General features: G+C 35.9%; 1 protein-coding gene across 4 annotated transcripts; it reads right to left on the bottom strand.

Moving 5' to 3' along the window:
- Window positions 1-61: 61 nt before the first annotated feature.
- On the bottom strand, window positions 62-20989 carry LOC136257738 (ubiquitin carboxyl-terminal hydrolase 16-like). Of its 4 annotated transcripts, XM_066051030.1 has the most exons (20): window positions 20757-20793; window positions 20486-20565; window positions 19532-19564; window positions 19339-19419; window positions 18247-18283; window positions 18119-18159; window positions 17005-17036; window positions 15627-15661; window positions 13906-13964; window positions 13297-13322; window positions 11881-11928; window positions 9727-9798; window positions 7773-7906; window positions 5022-5115; window positions 3857-3914; window positions 1660-1754; window positions 1553-1609; window positions 1115-1499; window positions 887-1050; window positions 63-824 (listed from the first exon to the last, which is right to left on the bottom strand). In XM_066051030.1, exons 3-20 carry the CDS (start codon window positions 19539-19541, stop codon window positions 252-254), a joined length of 2001 nt encoding a protein of 666 aa, XP_065907102.1. In that variant the 5' UTR covers window positions 19542-19564; window positions 20486-20565; window positions 20757-20793; the 3' UTR covers window positions 63-251. The 4 variants fall into 4 exon arrangements, with proteins under 4 accessions (XP_065907100.1, XP_065907102.1, XP_065907103.1 ...); XM_066051028.1 differs by lacking the exon at window positions 18247-18283 and having other exon boundaries at window positions 62-824; window positions 20757-20989; XM_066051031.1 differs by lacking the exon at window positions 19339-19419.
- Window positions 20990-22799: the final 1810 nt, after the last annotated feature.

The following is a 22799-nucleotide window of genomic DNA, read 5'->3' as shown; positions in this document are numbered from 1 at the left end:
ATCCCAGGGACTTTCCGAACTGTTTTGCATAATAGTGACGTCATTTAATTTAAATGTCACAAAAATTCCTTTTAAAAGATTGCTGTATTTTGTTCATGTCCTTTAGTAATTAACTAGCTAGTACAAAAATTATATATCTATATAGCTAATAATAATAAATTTTTAAAAAACAAAAAAAACACCAACAAACCTATTGCACATAATGCATATTATAGCTAGCTACATTTAGTATGACATAGAGAATGCTTTATCTATACGGTAGTGTATCGGTTACTAGGTATTTTAGGTAACAATTCATAAAATAAAATATATGCTTTTTGTTCTTTGACGTCATTAAATCCATTAGCACATTTCTTGATAGTTTGATCACTGGTATAATACCACTCCCCATCAATAGCTGCATCTTTATCATACTCCCAAGAGGTCAGGTCTGATAGTTGATTTGATTGGACTTCCTGAGCTGATCGGACCTTCTCTGTTGATTGGACTTTCTCTGTTGATTGGACTTCTTCTATTGATCGGACTTCCTCTGTTGATTGGACTTTCTCTGTTGATTGGACTTCCTCTGTTGATAGGACTTTCTCTGTTGATTGGACTTCCTCTGTTGATTGGACTTCTTCTATTGATTGGACTTCCTCTGTTGACTGGACTTCTTCTATTGATCGGACTTCCTCTGTTGATTGGACTTCCTCTGTTCCCTCTGTTGGTCGGTTTGGTCGGGTCCTCACATAAGCAACATAGTGACCACTTCTAAGTGTTTGCCCTTTATGTATCACCACTGCATAAAGACCATATAGAATTCTACCTTCAGTATCTTGTAATTCCTGAAAGTACGTAATAGCATTAGATTATAAAATAAGGCATACATGTTAGCACACATACGTACCACTAGGCATTCATTAGTACAGTAGGGTGCCATGTCCAATAACTGTGCAAAAGAAAGATGATTATTATTCTTAGTAACTTCATTATAGCCAAGATTGAATCGTTTGATGTGCAAGATCAACACATTCTGTAACTGCGTAATCAATGCCTGCTTACTTACTAAACCTACACACAAAATTAGCACATATGCATGATAAAAATTAATAATAAATTTCTTTTTGTGACGTACTGTCATTTCTGTTGCAATGATTACAGATAAACCGGTTGTCATCATCTAAGACATCAACATCTGTGTAATTGTGGAGCGACTGCTCCAAATCATTCCATTCATTCTGTTTACGTGTTTTCTTTGATGATGGTGGATGATAATGAAGACCTTTTCCTTTCAAGTATTTCTGTAGTGGTACATATTCAGTTGCTACGTTTTTAGTATCTAATTCCTCAAAACTGCTCATTCCTGGAGCTAGATTTGGTGACAAGGTGACATGCTCTGGTGAAGTCACAATTTCTCGTCCATTTGAATTTTCACTGTCATCATTAATAGACACTGGTGAAACCACACTAGATATGGGTGTATCACGTGTCCCAGCTGTAAAATATTTTGTACCTCCATCCTAGTAACATGGTACTATAGAACTACAAGTTACATGTAATCTCAAAAACTTACTTCTTGATCTGGTATAGACTGTGATATATCAAAGAAAGGTTCTTGTAGTTGTTCTGGCTATTTAGTTGGCAATAACAAAATGAGACTTCTTGACAGTACATACATACCATTAAACATTCTCTACAGATGATGGTGTTGACACATATCCCACCAATTCTTTTTTCAAGCATTGTAGCACGCTTACCAACTTCCTGCAGGTATTCTAAACAAAAAAGGACAATGATACATAATGTAATTGATTATTCTAACTAACTGACTATTCCTCTAGGGATTTGCAAAGAGGCTACAGATAGCCTGTTCTTTTGTTTTTTTGTAGCAGGGAGTCAGAAATTGTTACTAAAATTCAAATGTAGAAAAAGTACCAGACCAGGTGGTGACTTGATCCACAGACAGCTTGCAGTCTAGGAAAGTGCCTGAGGAGCCATACAGCCTGGGATCCTGGATTTCCTCTGTATTCAGTAAATATCACGAGCTCTGTTTTTTTTTATTAAGGGTTGATTTATTAGTAACAATTTCTCTATACTCTTGCAATGAGGAAAGTTGTAATGCATGAATCTTACTTATAATACATCTAGTCACATGTACTGTACAATGAAACCCGTACCAACAAATTGGACAATAAAGTCACAGTCAAGGCAACTTAGGTTTGCATTCCTCATTCCATATAATGTGAGTTGTTATATGTGACTGAATTTGACAAAACAAGGCTTTGACGCACAAAACTTCGTTAGGAGATATGGCGATTTTAAGTAATCATTGTGTAATAATTTCCCAGTGCCTACAGCTGTGCAAACAAAACTTGCACCAATTATTCATCTATTTACTAGCTATCAGTGAGTGGGTGTATTAATTTCTGATACCCAAAATTTGCCCTGTTTTGGGCAGCTTTTTTTCGAGCGGGTTATATTATCACAGGTGGCAGTAATAGGGTGGGAGGGTGGGAGGTGGTGGGTGGGCTCAACATAGGGGTATAAAATGAAGTGAGAATACGAATGGAATCCAGAGGCCAAGTTTGGGCCCTCCATGGCCCCCCATGGCCCTCAAATCTCTCCAAATTGACTGAGAACACTATTGGCGAGCTCTCTGTGAAGTCCCAGCTCGCCACACACCATTATCAAAAGCCATGGCCATTTAATGGCGTCAATCTCCCACTCGTGGCTTTGACAGGGTCGGAAGAAAGCTGCTACAGAAACCAGACTTGCCAGTCCTGAAGGAAGTACAGTGTGGAATATGATAGTGTGTTAGACCAGCAATCCATTTCTGGTAAAAACGTAAGTTTGATTTTGTGTGTGTGGAAGCCTTGTTATATGAACTCCGGTCACATATGTTTTCGAGGACTCAGGTCAACATCTACATACTACAGAATTGGATAGATACTCAGAATGGGTATCTTTGGACATTTACTGTATTATTATTATTATTATTATTATTAAGGTGATATCAATTATTACTAAGGGACAGCTGAGGTGCACAGTATTGTAATTCTACAAAATTTTCCCACCGTAAACTTTGTATTTAGTGTATTCTCTTATATACAGTACAATATTGTCAAACGTTTACTCGTCAAAATGTTTGATTGTCCCATTAATCAAAATATTCCCTCATCAAATATTTACATTAATACTGGATGTTCCTAACAACTTCTAAAATCCCAACACATTATGTTATAATTTACAATAGCATTCTTGCAAAATTTGACAGCTTGAGCAATGCCATACAATCTCACATATGCGTGAGAGTGGTAGTGAAAGGTGAGTCCCACTGCTTGTTTGGTTATCCTATATAGGTCTATGGAACATTACATGTGATGGAAAAGGCCACTTGCACAAAATATATAATTTATGGAGATTCGTAATTGTGCTTGTTATAATGACACACCAAAAATTTGAATGTGCGTATCTCTCCAACCACATACCACTTCTTTGTGAATTTTTATATTGATGTCTTCCTTTTTACATTAGGTGAGTGTTATCAAATCATGGCAGTTTACATCCAGTTTGTCTCAAATTTTACTGTTAAGGTTGCCAAGTAATGGCACCACACCTTTGTGGTACTATTACTAAGTATTACATATAACATGGTATGAGGTTTATTTTAGTATTAACTACAATATGCCCACAATGATTAGATAAAGGTCATAACTGAGGCTGAAACTGCTCACTACCAGACCTCAAGTCATACCAGTAACGAGGACTGTCCATAATGATGTCACCATTATGAATCTCTGTTTTATATTATAAGTGCCATTTTGTCACAATGTAACAATTTTCGCACAAATGTATATAGCAGTCTAGCTAACTCCACCTGATTTCAGATCATCACTAAGTGGAGGAATATGCTCCTTTATTTTTGCTTTCATAAACTAGATGAATGAAAGGCATAATAACCATGTTATACATGAAAGTATCTATAAATCACTAAACAGTACAACTATACAGCAGGTTTTTACTGTGTCTATAATTTATCATGATGTGCAACACAAATTTCCATGATCATACGTAGCTCTCTGCAAAATTAAAATGCTCTGAAATTTTATGTTACTGATTAGATGCGCATTACAAGAGGAGAAGGCAGTATAGTTGTGTACACAGCTACTATGTTCATGAACACATTTGGACTCCAGTCATTGGTGAGGAGCTTTCTTGCATTAGAGAAGTGGAGAATGTGCAGTGTGACTTTACTGTGCAGCAATTCAGTGATAGTGGCACACTAGCAGTACCATGCACCCTCTAAAGAATTTGTAATCTGTACAGGTCTCATGGCAGCAAAAAGTTACTGGAGTGAGTATGACAGCACATGCGCTAAAATAAGCATAAATTTGTATTGCGGCAACTCACAAAATAAAAGTCATATTTTTCACCCTGCCTTTTTTGAGGGCCACATATTGTTTCACAGCTTGGCTATTTGGTATAGATATACTGTACTCCTAAGTAATACAAAATTTGTTTATCTAGTTGTGCTGCCGTGCCACATGCAGGTACGTAGAAATCTATGTTTATGTTTTCCGCAAAAAACATTAAATTTTACTATGTCCTTTCTCTTAAGTACTTTGAAAGGAATTTATAACAGGCACACAAATTAATTTAAACCTTTAAAGAAAAAGTCAATCTGTAAGTGAGTTGCTACATACACACTGTGGCATTCACACTACAGAGGAACCTCAGGAAGTTGCAGAATTCCTGACAGCCACGTAACATTCAAAATTTTAAAAAAAGGTCTGCAACTTTAAAAATAGTGTTGTAAAAAAGCAACTACATAATACACATTAAATTTTAAACTACTCAGTAAATAAAACAACTAACTACTCTAATAGAACAACCAGCTACTTTAATTTAAAAATCACTATAAATTATTATGTGCATGCGTAACATTGTTTGGGCCTACATTTATGTATATAAATCCATACTTAAGCATGTAGCAAGTAAAACATTCATACAGACATTGTTTGTGATATTCATGCAACCTGCACCTGTACTTCTTCATCTTTAAGATACGACAGCAAACATTTAAGTACTTCATGGGAATCTTGTTGATTTCTTCCATTGAATCTGTTCGTGTTGTCTCTAAAAACAAAACAGTTTAAACAAACTACAATGCACAATGCAGAACCATTGAGATGGGAGAATGATAGTAGTGGATACCATTACGTAGCCTAACAGCTAGGATAATTTGGCTAGTTGTAGCAATGTACAGCACAAGAACATGATCAACAATGTAGTTAGGTCTGAGTCAAATATGCTCAAAATTTTTGCCAAAAATGCTTTCAGGAATTTCCCAAAAATTTCATCCATTATGCATGCTCTTTAGTATCCCTAGGTTAGCAACATTTCATACAATAATTTTGGAACATTTAATTAGTGATTGCTCTATTAGAGTATTTACAAGAAGTATTGATCTAAGGAACTATGTACAATGCATTTGAGTGCTCTATTGCAGTTTAGCAGTTTTAACTGACTTCTACTTCCATGGAATTAAGCTCCATGGTTTGAAATATTCATCTGATATGCTAGCATTATGCTGGCATATCACTCCAGCCTATTATGCTTTATTATGCTGGCATATTGTTTCTTTGCATGAAGAAGATGACCATGTAATTGAAAATAAAGGAAAGGCAAAGCACAGAAGGTAGACACTCATCAGAACCAGAAAAGGCACTTGCCATGGCCACTGGTGAGATTGTTATTGTGTTGCAAAACAGTGGCCATGTGCTGCTTTGTTTGGCCTCTAGCCTTGCGACGGTGATCAGGCAGGTAGGCTGGCTATCTGGCAATTATGCCAGCATTTCTAGGACAATTTGTTAAAGTAAAATTCATGTGGCCACACTACAAATTATTATTGCATTTCATTTTCACAATATCTTGGCTGATTATTCCATACTTTGCAAAAATAAGATCAAGATATTCTAATAGAGCAGTCACTTACTCTATAACAGTCTTGAAGTACTCTAATAAAGCAGTCAACTCTCAAGCGCTTGATTTCTGAAAAGCACAATAAGTTACTTTTTGGGCATAATTGATCCAAGCTTAATGCAATTATTGTTTCTTTAGAACACCTCAGTTTTATAATACAAGCAAATGCTATGGCATTGCCTTTTACACTTTTTCGCAATTTGTTTTCACATTAATTAAATTGCATGCACTGTATATATATATATATATAATATTATACATTATTACTACAATCAGATTTTACAACAACGATCCAAATGCACATCAGGTGATATCAAACTAACACCGCCAAAGTACTCACAGCACATGAGGCCGGTTTTGAGAGTCGTCTTTTCTGGGTTTAGTCATGGTTCTCACTTATCTGGTTCCCACTTCACCATCCTCAACTCCAACGTAAGCATACATGATACTACGCACAGTGGATCCCCCCGAACATCAGCTATCTGAACTGCCTAATTGTCTCAATGCCAAAAGTGATTGTTCCAGTAGGGTATTTCACAGAACGTGTGAGTTCTATAGTAGACTAATTGAATGAGACATTAGATATCTGAACCAGTTCACTTATCTGAACACTTTCATCTAACTCTAGGAATGAAGCTGTTTGGATAACTGTGGAACCATTCTAGTACACTCTTCACATTTTGGTAGGAAATTACACTAATACTGGAAATGCTCTACAAGGTAACATCAAGTTGATGCATCTCTTGTGTAAATTTCATATGAGTGTGTTCACTGGTCTAGTGCTTGGCAGTATTGAAATTTGAATACATGGTATTAGTAACAGGAATATATCACGGTATATTGATATACAGTTAGCTTGTTATTGTAACTATTGCATCATTTCTTGGGCCCAGTATGAAGCAGTATGCATCCCAAAGACCAAAAATATTTAGTTCAGTACAAGTAAGCATGTATTGTAATGTGACAACTTCAAGTTTTTGTTTAGGACGTGTCTGTCAAACCATCAACAAATTGGGTAATTAAACACCAAAGGCTGGGTTAAAAGCAATCCTATACTGGTATTCATCGATATACTGGTATTTCGATATATCAGTTATCAAAGGCTGTCACGGTATAATAATCGGTTATAATAAATTATCACAATAAACGGTATTACCGGTATATCGCAGAGCACTATTCATTACCCCTGGAAAGGTATACCTGGTGGCTTGAAGATCCTAAAACCATAGATCTTGAAGCTGTATACACAATGTGAGTCAGTCTTCTTTACAATCTAGGCACATATAAAGTATTATAAATAATGGCCCTCCACATAAATTAAACAGTTTGAAAATCTATCCATAATGGGGTGTTTTATTAGGGGAGTTGGACTGAAATACAATAACAGCCAAATACTGTATTTCCTTGTTTAAAAGTCCGGGGGTTTATTGCTTATAATCCATTCATGAACCAGCTGAAAAATCTTGTTGCTCCTTGTAGCAGCTGCTGTTGACATAACTTTGACAAGTAACAGGTTTCAGTAGTTGTATATAGCTTGTTCTCCAAATTAAGCTTGTACTATTCCTAGTATAAAGGTAGCAGCTGCCTGGCCTTCAATTAGGACCAGACATTTATTTGAATGTGGCTTTTATAAGAGGAAATATGATACTCTGGTTCATTGTTATATTTCAAAATATATAACAACAGCATGATTCTTACCACATAGATGACACATATTATTTCAGCTGAATGTACATACATATGTATCCCACCAATACTTGACAAAATTAATATAGTTAGAACAATTTAATCAAAAAATACTGCATAATTACCTTTGATTAATCTTAGCCAAGAGTCGTTCTGCATCAATTATCTTTTGTCCTGGGCTGCGCAACTCAGAAAGAAGGTACTTTAGTTCACGACTTATTGGACCAAGGTGATAAACTTGGATAGGTAACTTTTGACCCTTTAAAATAAAGAAAAATATTAATGTAGATACAGTTAATAAATACATAATATGTACATGTAGCATAACTGGGATAGTATGAACATAACTATTGGGATATCGAGATAGCATTGTCATCAGTATTACTTATCATTTGCCATGAGACAATAATTAACATGTAAAATATGCAGACAAAGACACAAAGCACTTTTAAACGACTTTGGGAAAAACAAGATTGGCTTTTAAAAGGCTGTTTATACTCTCAGTCAATATTACATGAATCCCTCTTTTTGAAGGTAGTAAGGTAAATTTTTGCCATTGTCTATCTTGAACAGCATCTTAATATTGTTCAGGCATTGACAACTTCGCAGCACAGCCCTAGAATGTGTGTGTGTGTGTGCGTGTGTGTATGTGGAATGTATTTATGTATTTGTATGAGAACTTTATAGGCTGTCATAGACTAATATTTCCATAGCTACGTATATTATTCAAAACTGCAAAGCTACTGTACACAAACTCCAGTAAATCTGGCCTCCTACTGTAAATGACATCACCGCAAAATGTATAATTACTTACAATGATATGCATGCTATACAGTATAATTATATATGTGACCGGGCCTGTGAAAACAAACCATGTGGGCACAAACTGCATCGCGTCACACTACAGGTCATATCTCAGTCCTGGAACAGAATATTTGCATTCTGTAACTTGCATCATAATGTTCATTAAATGCTGACTAAGGGTGACAAATTTCATTACCATAGCATAATGGTAAGAAACGTTATGAGTCAAGGAAATTTGAAAATGTAGGCAAAAATCATGTGCCCACATGCCCTGTTTTCGCAGGCCCAGTCACATATGCTGTAATCTGTACTTTATTGTGGTTCCTGATGTGTCTAGAACAAGGTTGAAACCAGGCCAGTACTGCTGACCTAGATTAGTCCCAAGGTAATTACATAAGTTTTCATAATTATTCTATTTCTCTAGAAAAGTTGACACATAAGTTGTAGGTTGAGAATCCACCACTTCGTAATCAAAATTTCCACTCTGTTACCCAGGGAAGGTGCTCTTGTATAGATTAAATAATGTTCTGTTGTATATATTCTACAATATTATATTAGACTGTCAATTTACTAATCATGCTCCAAAATTGATTAAAATTCTGGAAAGTTTTTTTTTGATTGTTTACAAGATCATTGTTCTCAGATTTACTAAAATGAGTACCATAGATTAACAGGTAAGTTATATTAAACTTTCAAATGCAGTTGAGTGCATCAATAAGCAACCCTTGTAAGCCTATACAGACCGCACTGTGTGTTTCTTGCTGTGTAAAAGAGTGAACACAATTCAAATGTATTCCAGGACTTCAGCTGCTGCTCATCTATCAGAGATTTAGCAAGAAGGCACTCATGATATCTAATCTGTAAGCCCTGGTGGAGTTTGCTGTATTTGTTGCATGCCATTCATCAGCAATCACTCAATTAGAAACCTTGTGAACACACAAACACCTACAATGTCATCTCATTGTCATGCATAGCTTAGCTTGATTCATCACACTTTATCCAATCCAGTGGTATCCTTTTAATGGAAATGTGACCCACTTGATTCTTACAAAATGTGCCTTCGGGACCCGGATAATGTAGATAACCTCATCTGATGGTCTAGCATAGTGATTGGTAAAAACAGCAGGTGAAATAGTTATACATCTTTCCATTGCTTTGGAATGTAAGGAGATACTATACATGTTTCACACATGACTCTGAATCTTAATATCCAATCACTTAAACATGTGTACTATATGTATTGTACATAACATAATGTATAATATCTGAACTTACTGTCCTAGAATTTAGAGTATATGTACGTGGTAACTGAAGCATTTCATGGAATTCTTTTGTTTGATTTATAACCTACAGTGTTGTATACAGAGCATGGAATTATTAGAATATTTATGTACATGAAGGGTCAGCGGCAAAATGGGACAAGTGCTATTTGAAAAAAATTTGGTGAATATCTGGTGGGTAATAAATAGATCTTTGTTACTACTTTGAGAATGCCTTGAACCTGGCATAGTCAGGCCTTCGGGGATGGGTGGGCACACTCACCCGATGCAACTAACTAGCACAAAATGAGCGTCCATCTTAGTGGACTCTACATACATACATTTGGTTTAAAAACTTTTTCAAAAGTACATAGATGTAGCTGTCCATTTACGTAGCTAATAAAATGATATGCTGCTGTTGCTGCAGCTTATTTCTCTAGTCTAATGCTATTGCATGAATGAGGTAGAAGACAGGAATGAAAACTAACTCATTACCTCCTTATCTTGTTCTCTTTTAACTCATCTATACTTGTACACAACCCTTTATACTCCAGCCTGACACTTAAGATAATCAAATGGCTTAATTTAGTCACCAATTGCATTTTTCACCTCCAACTGACTTGCTTAACACCTGAGTTACTTTAGGTCACTTAACCCACCAACAATAGAATCTATGCTATTATTCACAACTCAGTATTCCAGTTGTGGAAAAATTGCCCCCTTTCTCATGTTCCTCTTTTTCCTGGATTACATAATGCTGTACATTAAATAAAAAACATTAACTACTCAGATCTCGTGATGTAATTATCTCAGTATCAGCTGCTGATTTATAAATATAGCGCTACCAAGGTATGCACTACTTGTGTCAGCAATAGCGAGCAAGCACCGCTGTCCTATACATAGGGAAATTCATGCCCACCTAGGACCACCCTTGGCTACACCACTGGCCTTGAACTTATAAGTTCTGTTGTTTTACTGGCGAAAACAATATTCACATACCTATCATAAGCAAACTGTTCCAACTAAAAAATATTTAAATATCCAACATGACACTTGTCCTCTTTTTCCATTGACCCCTTCATTGATTTACATATTGTAAAAAACGATGTCTCATCTTTGGTGTGACTAAAACTACACTATCTAATTGAGCTTTATTTAGCTGGGGTCCTTAGGTTTGTTTAAGACTACTACAATATGATCATAACAAGATGGCCACTATGTAACGTTTCACATCTATACTTAATTTACATACTTAATACAATATACAGTATAACGTATGCACAGCTTGTACGTAATAGTGCTGAAACGATTATTCGGTTATTTGACTGTTTGGTAGGTATGACACTATTCGATTCGTTAACACACTATTCGAATAATCATTAGCACTTTGTACACTGTATTCAGATGGAAAAGCCAGCCTTAAAACTTAAGATTCTGAATGAAGTGATGTACAGTATCAATGCTGTAAAAAATCTATTTTAGAAAAGATAGAAATAGCTCTTAGGCTTTACTTTGCTCCCTAACAAAAGGTTTCAGTACTTATTCAATAGAAGTATAAGCTTAAAGAATAATCGAATGTTCGGTTTTTTGTTCACAACTATTCGAATAGTAAAAATTGCTATTAGTTTCAGCACTAGAATAATAGCTATGTTTGTATATACATATATCCATATAAATTACTTAACAATGACCATGCATGCACTTGTGAAGAATCATGCTGCTTGATACATGCAATTATTGAAGTATCCATTAAGGTGATATTGGCATAGAGAAGAATGCAGGTGATTTAGTGGTTTGTCGCTTAATAAATTTGTGAATTAAGCTACTCCATACACATAAGGTACAAAATTTTAACCTAGCCAGTGTATAATTAATTACATTTAGCACATGTCTGCATGTACATACCACAGCACATAAGCTGAGATAATAATATGTACACATTATAGTTACTGTAAACACCACCATGAGTAGATTATACGTAGTTGTTGTCAATCTGGTTTTAGCTGGGGTTTAATTACCACATACTTCCCTACTCCCCTTGGCACAATAGTACTGTAACTCCTGTTTGTGGCACTAGTGCAAAGTTTGGAAGTTTACCAAGCATGATAGGGCAGGTATGTGGTGTTCCTGCTGGCATACGTATGTACATATAGCTACATGTAATGCTTACTTGCACAATGACATTAAAGTAGCATCTGTTTCTTGGATTTATCAGACGCTATATGAAACACATAGATAAAGGTAGAATCCATGTGCAACATAAAATTGTTTGCTTTAGACCTTTATGTAGTTCTCCAAATTAGTTAAAAACTGAATTATGACAGTAACCAAAGTTGCTATAGGTACGTATGTAACTACCACCTTAATATTCACTGTCATTCAAGGAAATGATAAAAAGGATTTAATTTTTGCATTGGCACGTTTCCTTAAAGCAGTACGCAGACAATTGCATAAAACTATTTGAAACATTCACAACAGAGAGAGTGGTTATTTGCATTCATAACAAGCGGTGTTTTAAATTTATTAAGGCTTTACAGCACAAGGATTACTACAGAAATACAAAAAAGCAAAACACATCAATTATTTATCATATGGCAGCCAGAATCGTATCACAAGTACAAGGTACTCAATAATAAAGCATTACCCTAATGAAACAGCAAGGAAATTGTAGCAGTAATCTAATAGAATTGTCAAATGTATCTATTGTAAACAAAAAGAGAACATTTGGGTGTTGTTACAATTTATTAATAGGTAGGAATCCATGTGTCAAAAGGAATATATAATAGACGCAGTGAAACAAGATGGCATAACACACATAGTTTTTATTGGAATGGAGAAAATAATTTTTACAGCAAAGTAGAGATTTTCCCATATATACAGTAGTAGTTACAACATATCATCATGTCTCTTGCTTCTCTGTGACATAGTACATAGATTCATACTTAATTAATAATTTACACCTATTATATTCATCAAGGGCGGAGGAGACACCTTTATTTAAGGGGGGCTGGGGCATAGATTGGTGACACCGTGGCTTAGCTGCAAGTTGAATACCAAAAAAAAAAGGTCACTACCTGCTGACAATAGTTGCCCTCCACCAAATAGACTATATCTCCTTATTACATACGTAGCTTGCTACACTGCTCCTCTAAGAATACTGTGACTGTTCTATCAGAGTATCTCGACTATTATTGATGCTATTGAGCTAGGCTCTCCATCATAGCTACAGATAATTTTAGGGGAATTTTTCACAGGTGCTATAGCCCCCTTCTCCGCCGCCCCTGGTATACATATTGTACATACATACATACATACATACATACATACATACATACATACATACATACATACATACATACATACATACATACATACATACATACATACATACATACATACATACATACATACATACATACATACATACATACATACATACATACATACATACATACATACATACATACATACATACATACATACATACATACATACATAAACATATGCAAGATCTGGCACATGCTACACCATAATGTATTAATGGCACATAAGCAAGTCATGTATGGGACTAGTTTCAAATAATTACCTTTATTATGTCAGTATCTGCATCATCTACATATGAACAAAACACAGTGGTAAGTTTACTGTGTTTGTAAATAATATATTATTACAACATTTCAGCGTAATAATATTAGGGACCCGCCGATTATGCTAGCATAATTATGAGCATAATAGGTGCCTGAAAGCATTGAGCATAATGCTAGCATAATAGGCAGAAAACTTGTGCAATGCTATAAATTCTTGCTTATCAAAATACATATCCGACAAAAAGATCGATATACTCTAATAGAACAGTCGGTAACTCTAATAAAATTATCAGGTAGCTGACTGTTCTATTAGAGTATATCGATCTTTTCTGTGACATGCATTTTGATAAGCAAGGATTTACAGTCTGTGCTTCAACCACTTACTACTTTTCCATAAAATACAAAGTTATTAGAAAAACATGGGAACTGAGGTAAAAATATTGAGCATAATTTGAGCATAGTAGGTAAATATTGAGCATTAATTTAAGCATAATAGGTAAATTTTTGAGCAGTGCAGCATAGCATAATAGGTAAAATAATAAGCACAATCGGCGGGTCCCTAAATAATATACTTCCATACATAATACTTTTTTTGAACTGTGACTAACCATATTGTATCCTAGTTTGCCATGTTTCTCCCCAAAAGAGGCACCAATTACACCCTTTCCTAAACAAAATAAACAACAATGAATAAGTGCATAGAATATAATAATGTATGTATATGCATGCATGCATAACTCTCTTTACTGTTGATCGAAAATTGGAAATGAACTTATTACATTGGTGCAAACATGAAGTAGGGTTTCAGTGATAAAGAGATAAAGTATGAATGATGATAGCTATTACAACATAGCTATGTGGGAACATTGGCATGTCATCGCCATCTGTTTAATGCCAAAGTAGAGATTTTCCCACATACGTATGGTAGCTATGTTGTAATAACAACTATCATACATGTCATATTCCACTACTTTTTATCACTGCATGAATAAACCATACTTCATTTTTAAACTAATATTGTTAATTTTTTTGTAGCTGGTATAGACACCTGTACATTTGGCTACTTTATTAGAGTAACTCGATCTCACTGCTTATCTTGAGTGAACTTCGCAACACATTATGGGACATGCCATGCCTTTTACATTGCAGCTAGATCATTAAGGAGCATCATCAACTTGCTCTGCTTATTAAGGGCATGGTGGCAAGGTATGGTTACCATGCAATTATTTTATAAGTGCAGTACAGTGTCTACTATCTCTTACAGTAGCGTAAGCACCTCAGATAGTTTTGTGGTGTCTATATACTCTCCTCCAAGGAAAGTGTTGATATGAAAAATTAACACTCAAGTATGGTTTCCTTGAGAGAAGAGGTGACTGTAATTTAAGGCAAAGCACAGAAGGTAGACACTTGTTGGAGCTAGGGAAGGCATATTATGCCCACACATGAGTTATTTATTGTGGTGTGTAAAATGATGATCATGCACTACTTCATTTGGCCTCTAGCCTTGTGACTGTAGGGTGGGTGGGCGGACAGACAGGTTTTAAAAATTCAATTAGGATATGCTCCATTTTTGCTTGCCTGGTCACTATTATAATGCAATGTTTGACCGTAATAAGAAAATTTCTCTGAGCATGCCTATAGATAAATAGTGGACACAGTGATGACATATGAATATGATATGCAGTTAGGCTATGTTTTATTTCTTCACTGTATTGGTCAATTTACTATAATTATATTGTACTTTGCGTGGGAAGATCAAAGCGATGCCACGTGTCGTGTTGTCCATACAGTACTATATAATCAACTGCATAACTGTACTGTATGAGTCATACAGTACAGTTATGCACTTAATTAGGCAAATACAGCACACTTGGGCAAATACAGTAGCTACAGTTATGCGGAGAATTTATTTGTGGAATGTTACATAAACAACACACTGTAAATCACTAAAACCAGCCAAACTAATCCTACGAGTTCGTTCTACGGCTAGAAATAGATTAAATGAACACTTACTGATATCCTTATCACCGAAAATTGCAGCAGTTTGAGTACTAGAGAAAATCACTCCAAGCCAGACGCAACCAGGAAGTACAATATAACACTTAAAGCACCGCCTTGCTTGTGTGTACGAAAAATACAGTACTCAGGGGGTGTCTCGAGGCAAATATAGTACTTGGCTTCGCCTCGTGCTGTATTAGCCTCTCGACACACCCCCTCGTACTGTATTTTCCGTACACACGTGCGGCGGTGCTTTAACTCTAACATTCATATATATATGTATACAGTACATACAAGGTACATAAAACTGTTTACACAAACATGTACGTACCCAAAAGGTCTTTGGTTCTTAGTTATTCCACCTCCCTAAAAGGTAAACAAGATACTTTAATACTGCATACATACCGTACCTTTAGAATTTAGTAAATGCTGTGATAAGCATACTAATCAATGCACAGTGTTAATAAGCTTTCTTAGTGTGATACCATGCATCGAGGTGCTAATTAGTTTCACATATATAAGAAATAGGGCTATCGGTATTACTTTAAAAATATTTGCATTGGCTATATTAGCCAACATTGTTGCTTTACTTTACCTGATAGTGATAACTAGAGTAAAAGAGGGAAACTTTCATTATAAAATAATATAAAGAAGTTAGGTAATTACGTATATAAACATTACCAATTTTATTGCAATTGGATGTTGTGTGGACTTGAGTAGTTCAATAATCAGTAAAACAAGCACATAACTATATAATGCTGAAACACTGAGATATAGTGGGCCGCAATTGTAAATTATTATGGATATTTTGATGTATGTAGTCAAATAACAATGAGAGTAGTGTCATCTCAATGAGGGAATTGATAGTATACATACTGTATCTATCTCTGCACTTGTAGTGCTACATATGTAACTCTGGCCAGTGCCAACTAGACCCATTACTGTATATACACCACCTGTACAAAACACAAATGCCATTGTATTTGTATATACAGTACGTAAGTATGTTCATTAATATTGTAAAAAACATGGCACATACGTATGTGACTGAATTTGACAAAACCAGGCTTTGACACACAAAGCTTCATTAGGAGATTTTAAGTAATCATTGTGTAATAACGTCCCAGTGCCTACACAGCGCTGTGCAAACAAAATTTGCACCAATTATTCATCTATTTACTAGCTATCATGAGTGAGTGTATAAATTTCTGATACCCAAAATTTGCCCTGTTTTGGGCAGCTTTTTTTGAGCGGGTAATAATATCACAGGTGGTAGTAATAGGGTGGGAGGGTGGGAGGAGGTGGGTGGGCTTAACATATGAGTATAAAATGAAGTAAGAAGACGAATGGAATCCAGAGGCCACGTTTGGGCTCTCCATGGCCCTCCATGGCCCTCAAATCACTCCAAATTGACTGAGAACACTATTGGCGAGCTCTCTGTGAAGTCCCAGCTCACTACACACCATTATCACAAAGCCATGGCCATTTAATGGCGCCAATCTCCCAGTCATGGCTTTGACAGGGTCGGAAGAAAGCTGCTACAGAAACCAGACTTGCCAGTCCTGAAGGAAGCATAGTGTGGAATATGATAATGTATTATACCAGCAATCCATTTCTGGTAAAAACGTAAGTTTGATTTAGTGTGTGTGGAAGCCTGGTTATATGAAATTCGGTCACATATGTATGCACATAATTTCAAATTAACTTACTTTTACATTTTTCTCACAGTCTGTTATTTTTTCTACAAAGGACAATAAGACGTATACTTAGTAACAGAAACATCAACTGTCTATTAATATTTCCCTACACAATTGCAATTTGTGTGATGTGTATATAGAACTTCAAACAATGTTTTATTCTTCAATCATATGAACAAGTATTCCCAGATACTCGACTCTCCACAATGCCTCTATCAAATAAAGTTTTTTGTACAGCTGCAGATATTATGCTTGTTGACTTTCATAGTTAACGAGTTTAAGAAAACACTATCTGCATAAAATTAAGCACAGTAGTATAATAGAGGATATACACACTATATTATTTGAAAGAAAAATGATCAATTACAGAGTGATGGGGCAGCGCTTTCCAAAAAAGTTGATGGTGAACGACTATCAAAAATCTGTGAAAGTCCTATGAAAGTATAGGTAGCAAATGCGGCTCAGACTATAACTCACCACTGATGCTACAGGAAGGCTTTTACTTGCCACTTGTGCTACTTCCTAGGCAGAAGAAATTACCACTCTGTAAGAAGCGCTGTTAACTGCACTCAGACTATAACTCACTACTAATGCTATGGGCAGGCCTTCACTCGCCAGTTGTACTACCTCCTATGCATAGGTAGAAGAAATCACTGCTCTGTAAGCTAGAAGCACCAATACTGTCCACGTTATGAATCATTCACCCTTCATTAACTGTCATGACGTGCTAAAAAATCACGTACTTATTAGAATGCTTTCAGTATGCATATCCTCTATTATGTTGCTTAATTTCAAGATACGTATGCTTCTCTGCCATTCCAAAATGTAGTAGCTAATTGTATTATGACTTTCAGTATACAGAGGCGGATCCAGGAGCTGGAAAGGGGAGGAGCACAAACATACTAAGCTGTAGGTGGATGGGAGAGAGCAGATTCTCTTGCTATTTTAAACAGCAAATGACCAGAGTTATATAAATTCATTTTGGCCTGACAAGGTTTAGTACTTCAATCAAAAGAAGCATGGCTCCTCCACAAAGGGAGGGGGTGGAGGCACTTGCCCCATCCTGGATCCACCAATGGTATGATTATTATTACTTAGAACAATACAAACAACACTAGCTTACTACCTGTAGGAATGTCTGTATCATAGGACTGGTACCCACAATACCTGCAAATTTTACATGTAAACAAATGGTACATATGTTCTTCTCTATAAAAATGAATATGCTGACAACAAATATGTATGTACTAAAACCTTATCATAGATACATCTCCATTTATTCGGCATGACACTATAACAATACATACAGTACAATTCTCACACCACCACCACTCCTATCATACAATACATACATAGTATGGTGCACTTAGTAATATCTTGAAACATTCACACCCATGCCTACCATTACAAGTATACACCACACAGAAATATTATGAGTCTTAAAATTGTACATAGCATTATTGTTTGAATGCTAATGCATCGTTGAGGCAATGCTGTACAGTCTTACAAACAGTCTTACCTTGCAAGGCATACGCATACATGGACTGGAGAGCACAGCTAAGATCCCCACCATTACAGGTTACTAATGGCTCAAAACAATTTAATGCATGGAATGCTTACAGGGCCTACGAAAGAGTGAGCTGAAAAAGCAGATAATTAATAAATATGTACTTTGGTTTTCATTGTACTCCGTAGTGATTTTAAATGTACCTGGGGCACAAAATCAAGTCTCATATCATCATGGATGATGTATGACCAATATCTATAGGTACATTTCATCAGACAACTATGCTGATGTATTGTAACATGCACTTGTAAAATAATTGGTTGGAGTATTGTAACTCTCTTTGCTTTCCCCTGAGCATATCAGCAGGGCTGATAGCTCAGTACAGTGGAACCTGTCTATAATGGTCACCTTGGGACCAGATATATCTGGCTTTTATATACAGGTGGCTGTTACAGAGAAAACCTGCATAAGGTGGTCAGCAGCATTTTAGTGGCTATGACCATTATAAATGATTAAGAGGCTCGAGCCAACCTGACTGTAATTTTAGTACAGAAAGGGCAAGGTAAGCTTGTTATGAATGTTGGTTATAGCTATTGAATACATTTAAGCAATGAAGCCTGATAGGTTATATAGTATTCATTGAAAGGCAGAAAGTGTGATAATTGTGCGAGGGTGGTGCCAGGCAATTTGCTTAACAAGTCACCATAAAAGGTAGCGGCCACTACACGAAGGATGAAGTTATGTATACAGTGTGAGATACAGTGATTCATAGGCAAATTCTTGCTTGGTTGCTATACACGTTAGACAGGTGACCGCTTAATGCAGACCACAATGCATACCTTTGTATGGGTGGGACCTCGTGACCATGGTCATTATGCAAAGGTGACCGCTTAATCCAGGTGACCATAACACAGGTTCCACTGTAATACAATGTGTAAATATATATGCACATGTCATGTGACTGCCTCATCATACACACATAGTACCCATAAACTGAAACCAAAAGTATTAAATAGTATACATAATACTGACCACAAAGCATTTCCTATCCACTTCAGGCCACTCCTACCATCAAAACAATATGCATAATCGCAATATACATCGATGTTAAAGATTGTATTATACACATGAAATGTATTTGTGCATAAAATATACATATTTACACTGTATGTGTATTTGCCTGTATTGGTATACCATACAGGTAAGCATGCATGTATATAATGTGACCAGATCTGCAAGAATTGCTCTCAAGCTTAATTTTTTTTATATAATTAGTATATAATGGTGTAAAGTATTTTTTAATATTTGAGCATTTGTTTTGCAATGAAGGAAGGTATCTAAAGAAAAGTAGGAAGGAAGGTATGAAGGAAGAAAGGTAGGCGGAAACTATGGTATCACCACAGTGCTAAATTTTAACTCACAAGTCAGATTTACATTATCTCTATAGATTACGTTTAAAAAGATTTGTATTAATATCTCCAACATATGTCGGAAAGTAAATAAAGTGCTAAAGTTCAACCCATGTGTCAGATTTACATTACCTCTATACGTTTATTCCTCTCCAACAAGTTGGAAACTATACTTTCCAGTGTTTGATTCCTAGATTACATTTAATAGGTTTGTACTAATATCTGGAATATGTCCAACAAGTTGGAAAGTAAGTAAAGTACTAAATTTCAATCTACAAGTCCGATTGACATTACCATGAAAATCTAGTTCTTTTTTTTTTTTTTTTTTTTTTTTGTTTGTTTTGATGCTATTTGCATGGTATGGAATAACCTGTAATAACTTTGTAAATTTCACCACACCCATTGGCCCTAACCACTAGCTGACACACAAGTGAGTACATAAAATAGAAGGATACACCAAATATAGGCAGATTATTGTATTGGATCTTTTAAGTAGCCAAAATCGTAAAACAATGACATGATGACTATTCTATACAGTCACTAGTACACAAATTTATTCAACACGTGTATCTCTTACCAGAACACAGTCAGACACCACCACACACATTCCAATGGATCACAGTCCGATGAATCATCTTGATATGCTGTGCTTGATCTCTGTCAATATAAACAACCAGTGTGGATAATATTCTAGATTGACTACTACATCAAAATTCATGTACGTATACATTGTAGCTACTACACAAAACCTGTACGATGATACACAAAGTGGGCGGGGCTAGCCAAAAAAATTTCGTTACGACTGTGTTAACACTCCTATGTACCTACATCAAGTTTTCTAGACACACCTTAACGTCGGACTGGGAAAGCAAGGGGTGGCGGTCCAACGGTAACGCTACTTCGCCGTCTTCATCAGACATGATCGAGCTGCTCACAATCACCAATCACTGAATTACTATGATTTTTGCCCAGTAATAAAGTAGCATACTATACATGAGTTGCGCCTAGAGAATTTTGTATTTCGTGTCGCCAACTCTATAAAACAATCTTCATTTACTATCATTGCCTTATTTAGGTATGATTACATTGCAAAGGGGAATTTATTTAGTCTTTATCATACGCGCTGCCGTTAAACTTTAGCGCAGTATCTTTGTTTTCTGGTGGCGACGTCAGCAGCTAGCTACTTGTGTTTTATTTATACTCGGGAAATCTTCACCATAGCACTTGCATTTAGGTGTATAGGTAGCTTCGCGTGCCAGACATTGAATAAAATAAATAAATAAAAACATTCGGCGCTTACAGTGATAAGTAGCTACCCCAATAGGCGTAACCAGTACGGTGTTTCTTACATGCCAACTGATTGCTCCGCTTGTTAGTTACTGACGTATTGACGCAAAGAAGAGGATTAGAGTAGGCGCTCAGGGGGTATTGTGGGTCACATAGCTTACAGGTTTCTGACTCCCTGTCGGGCTCCCTGCTTCACAAGTTTACTGTTAGCCTCCTTGCCAGGTCCCGAGAGGGATAGTTGTCTAATTAATCAATGAATAAAATAAATTTAATAGGTTGAATCAGAATGCTACAGCTTTAGATCAACATAAAAGGTGATCAAAAGCTAACCACAAATCCAATTAAGAGGTTACACAGAACTTTAAACTATGTCACTATAGAAATACCATTCCAGATTAGCTACCTGTACCCCTTAACATGTAGTAAGCAGGAGAAAGACATGAAGTGTACATACTAAATTAACTAAAGTGTTTTGACAATCTCTAGAGTTGCTGCAAATGTTTCATAATATTTACCATAATTCGACATGACATGATGACCTTATTTAAGAACATAGTGACTCATAATACCCTCATATGACTCATAATACCCTCATATGACTCATAATACCCTCATATGACTCATAATACCAACACTTACAAGGCTTCAGTGAAAAGATCTAACACCCAATACATGGCAAGTAAATGTTTTGAAATTTTAGGTATGGTTACACCTTTCCTTACAAGTAGTGTGAAATATTGGGGTCACTGTATTAGGTGATAGTGGTGCTTTTAACTTCAGTGACTCTTAGTTACCACAGCCACTCTACATGACATGGACAGCTATGACGATAGGAGGAAACCAAATTAAGTGAGTATTTATTTTATGTAATAGTTGTAACACTGTAAGGAGTGCATTGCCTGATATGTACGCACGATGCCCAAGGGCGAGTGCGTACATTTCATTATGTATGATACTGAGCAGTCAGCCCTGCTGGTATATAATGCCCAGAAAAAGAGTTACAATACACAAACCAATTATCTAATTACAAATGCAATAATGTGATTTTGTAAAGTGATGTAAATAAATCAGAGTCAGCAGTTTCATTGATGGTAAATAAATCTAATCCAAAACAGCTAAGCTGTAAAAAAAGTGTGCAGCCCTCAGAAAGGCTATGGTGAAAAAAGATGTGAAATCCAAGGTGGCGGCCAAGAAATGGCTGTGATGGTAGGTTAATGGTAAAAATTTTAATAATGACAATTCAGGTAAATTTTGTGAAGTGGCACAAAAATTCACCTGAATTGTCGTTATTAAAATTTTTACCATTAACCTACCATCACAGCCATTTCTTGGCCGCCACCTTGGATTTCACATCTTTTTTCACCATAGCCTTTCTGAGGGCCGCACACTTTTTTTACAGCTTAGCTGTTTTTCATTTCTTTTTGTATTTGTATACCCCAAAGCCGGCCTATGGCCAGCTTTGGGACTTTTTTAACCTATGTTTTTTTTCTTTACTACAGGAAGAAGAAAAGATGAAGTAGATGTACTTTAAATATTTTATCAGTAAATGTACAAATTATATATATAATACATATGTGACCAGTTTTGCAAAAAGGGGTATTCCA

Source organism: Dysidea avara, chromosome 6, assembly GCF_963678975.1.
Source record: "Dysidea avara chromosome 6, odDysAvar1.4, whole genome shotgun sequence".
Lineage (NCBI taxonomy): Eukaryota > Metazoa > Porifera > Demospongiae > Dictyoceratida > Dysideidae > Dysidea > Dysidea avara.
This window is presented reverse-complemented; position numbering and strand designations above follow the sequence as displayed.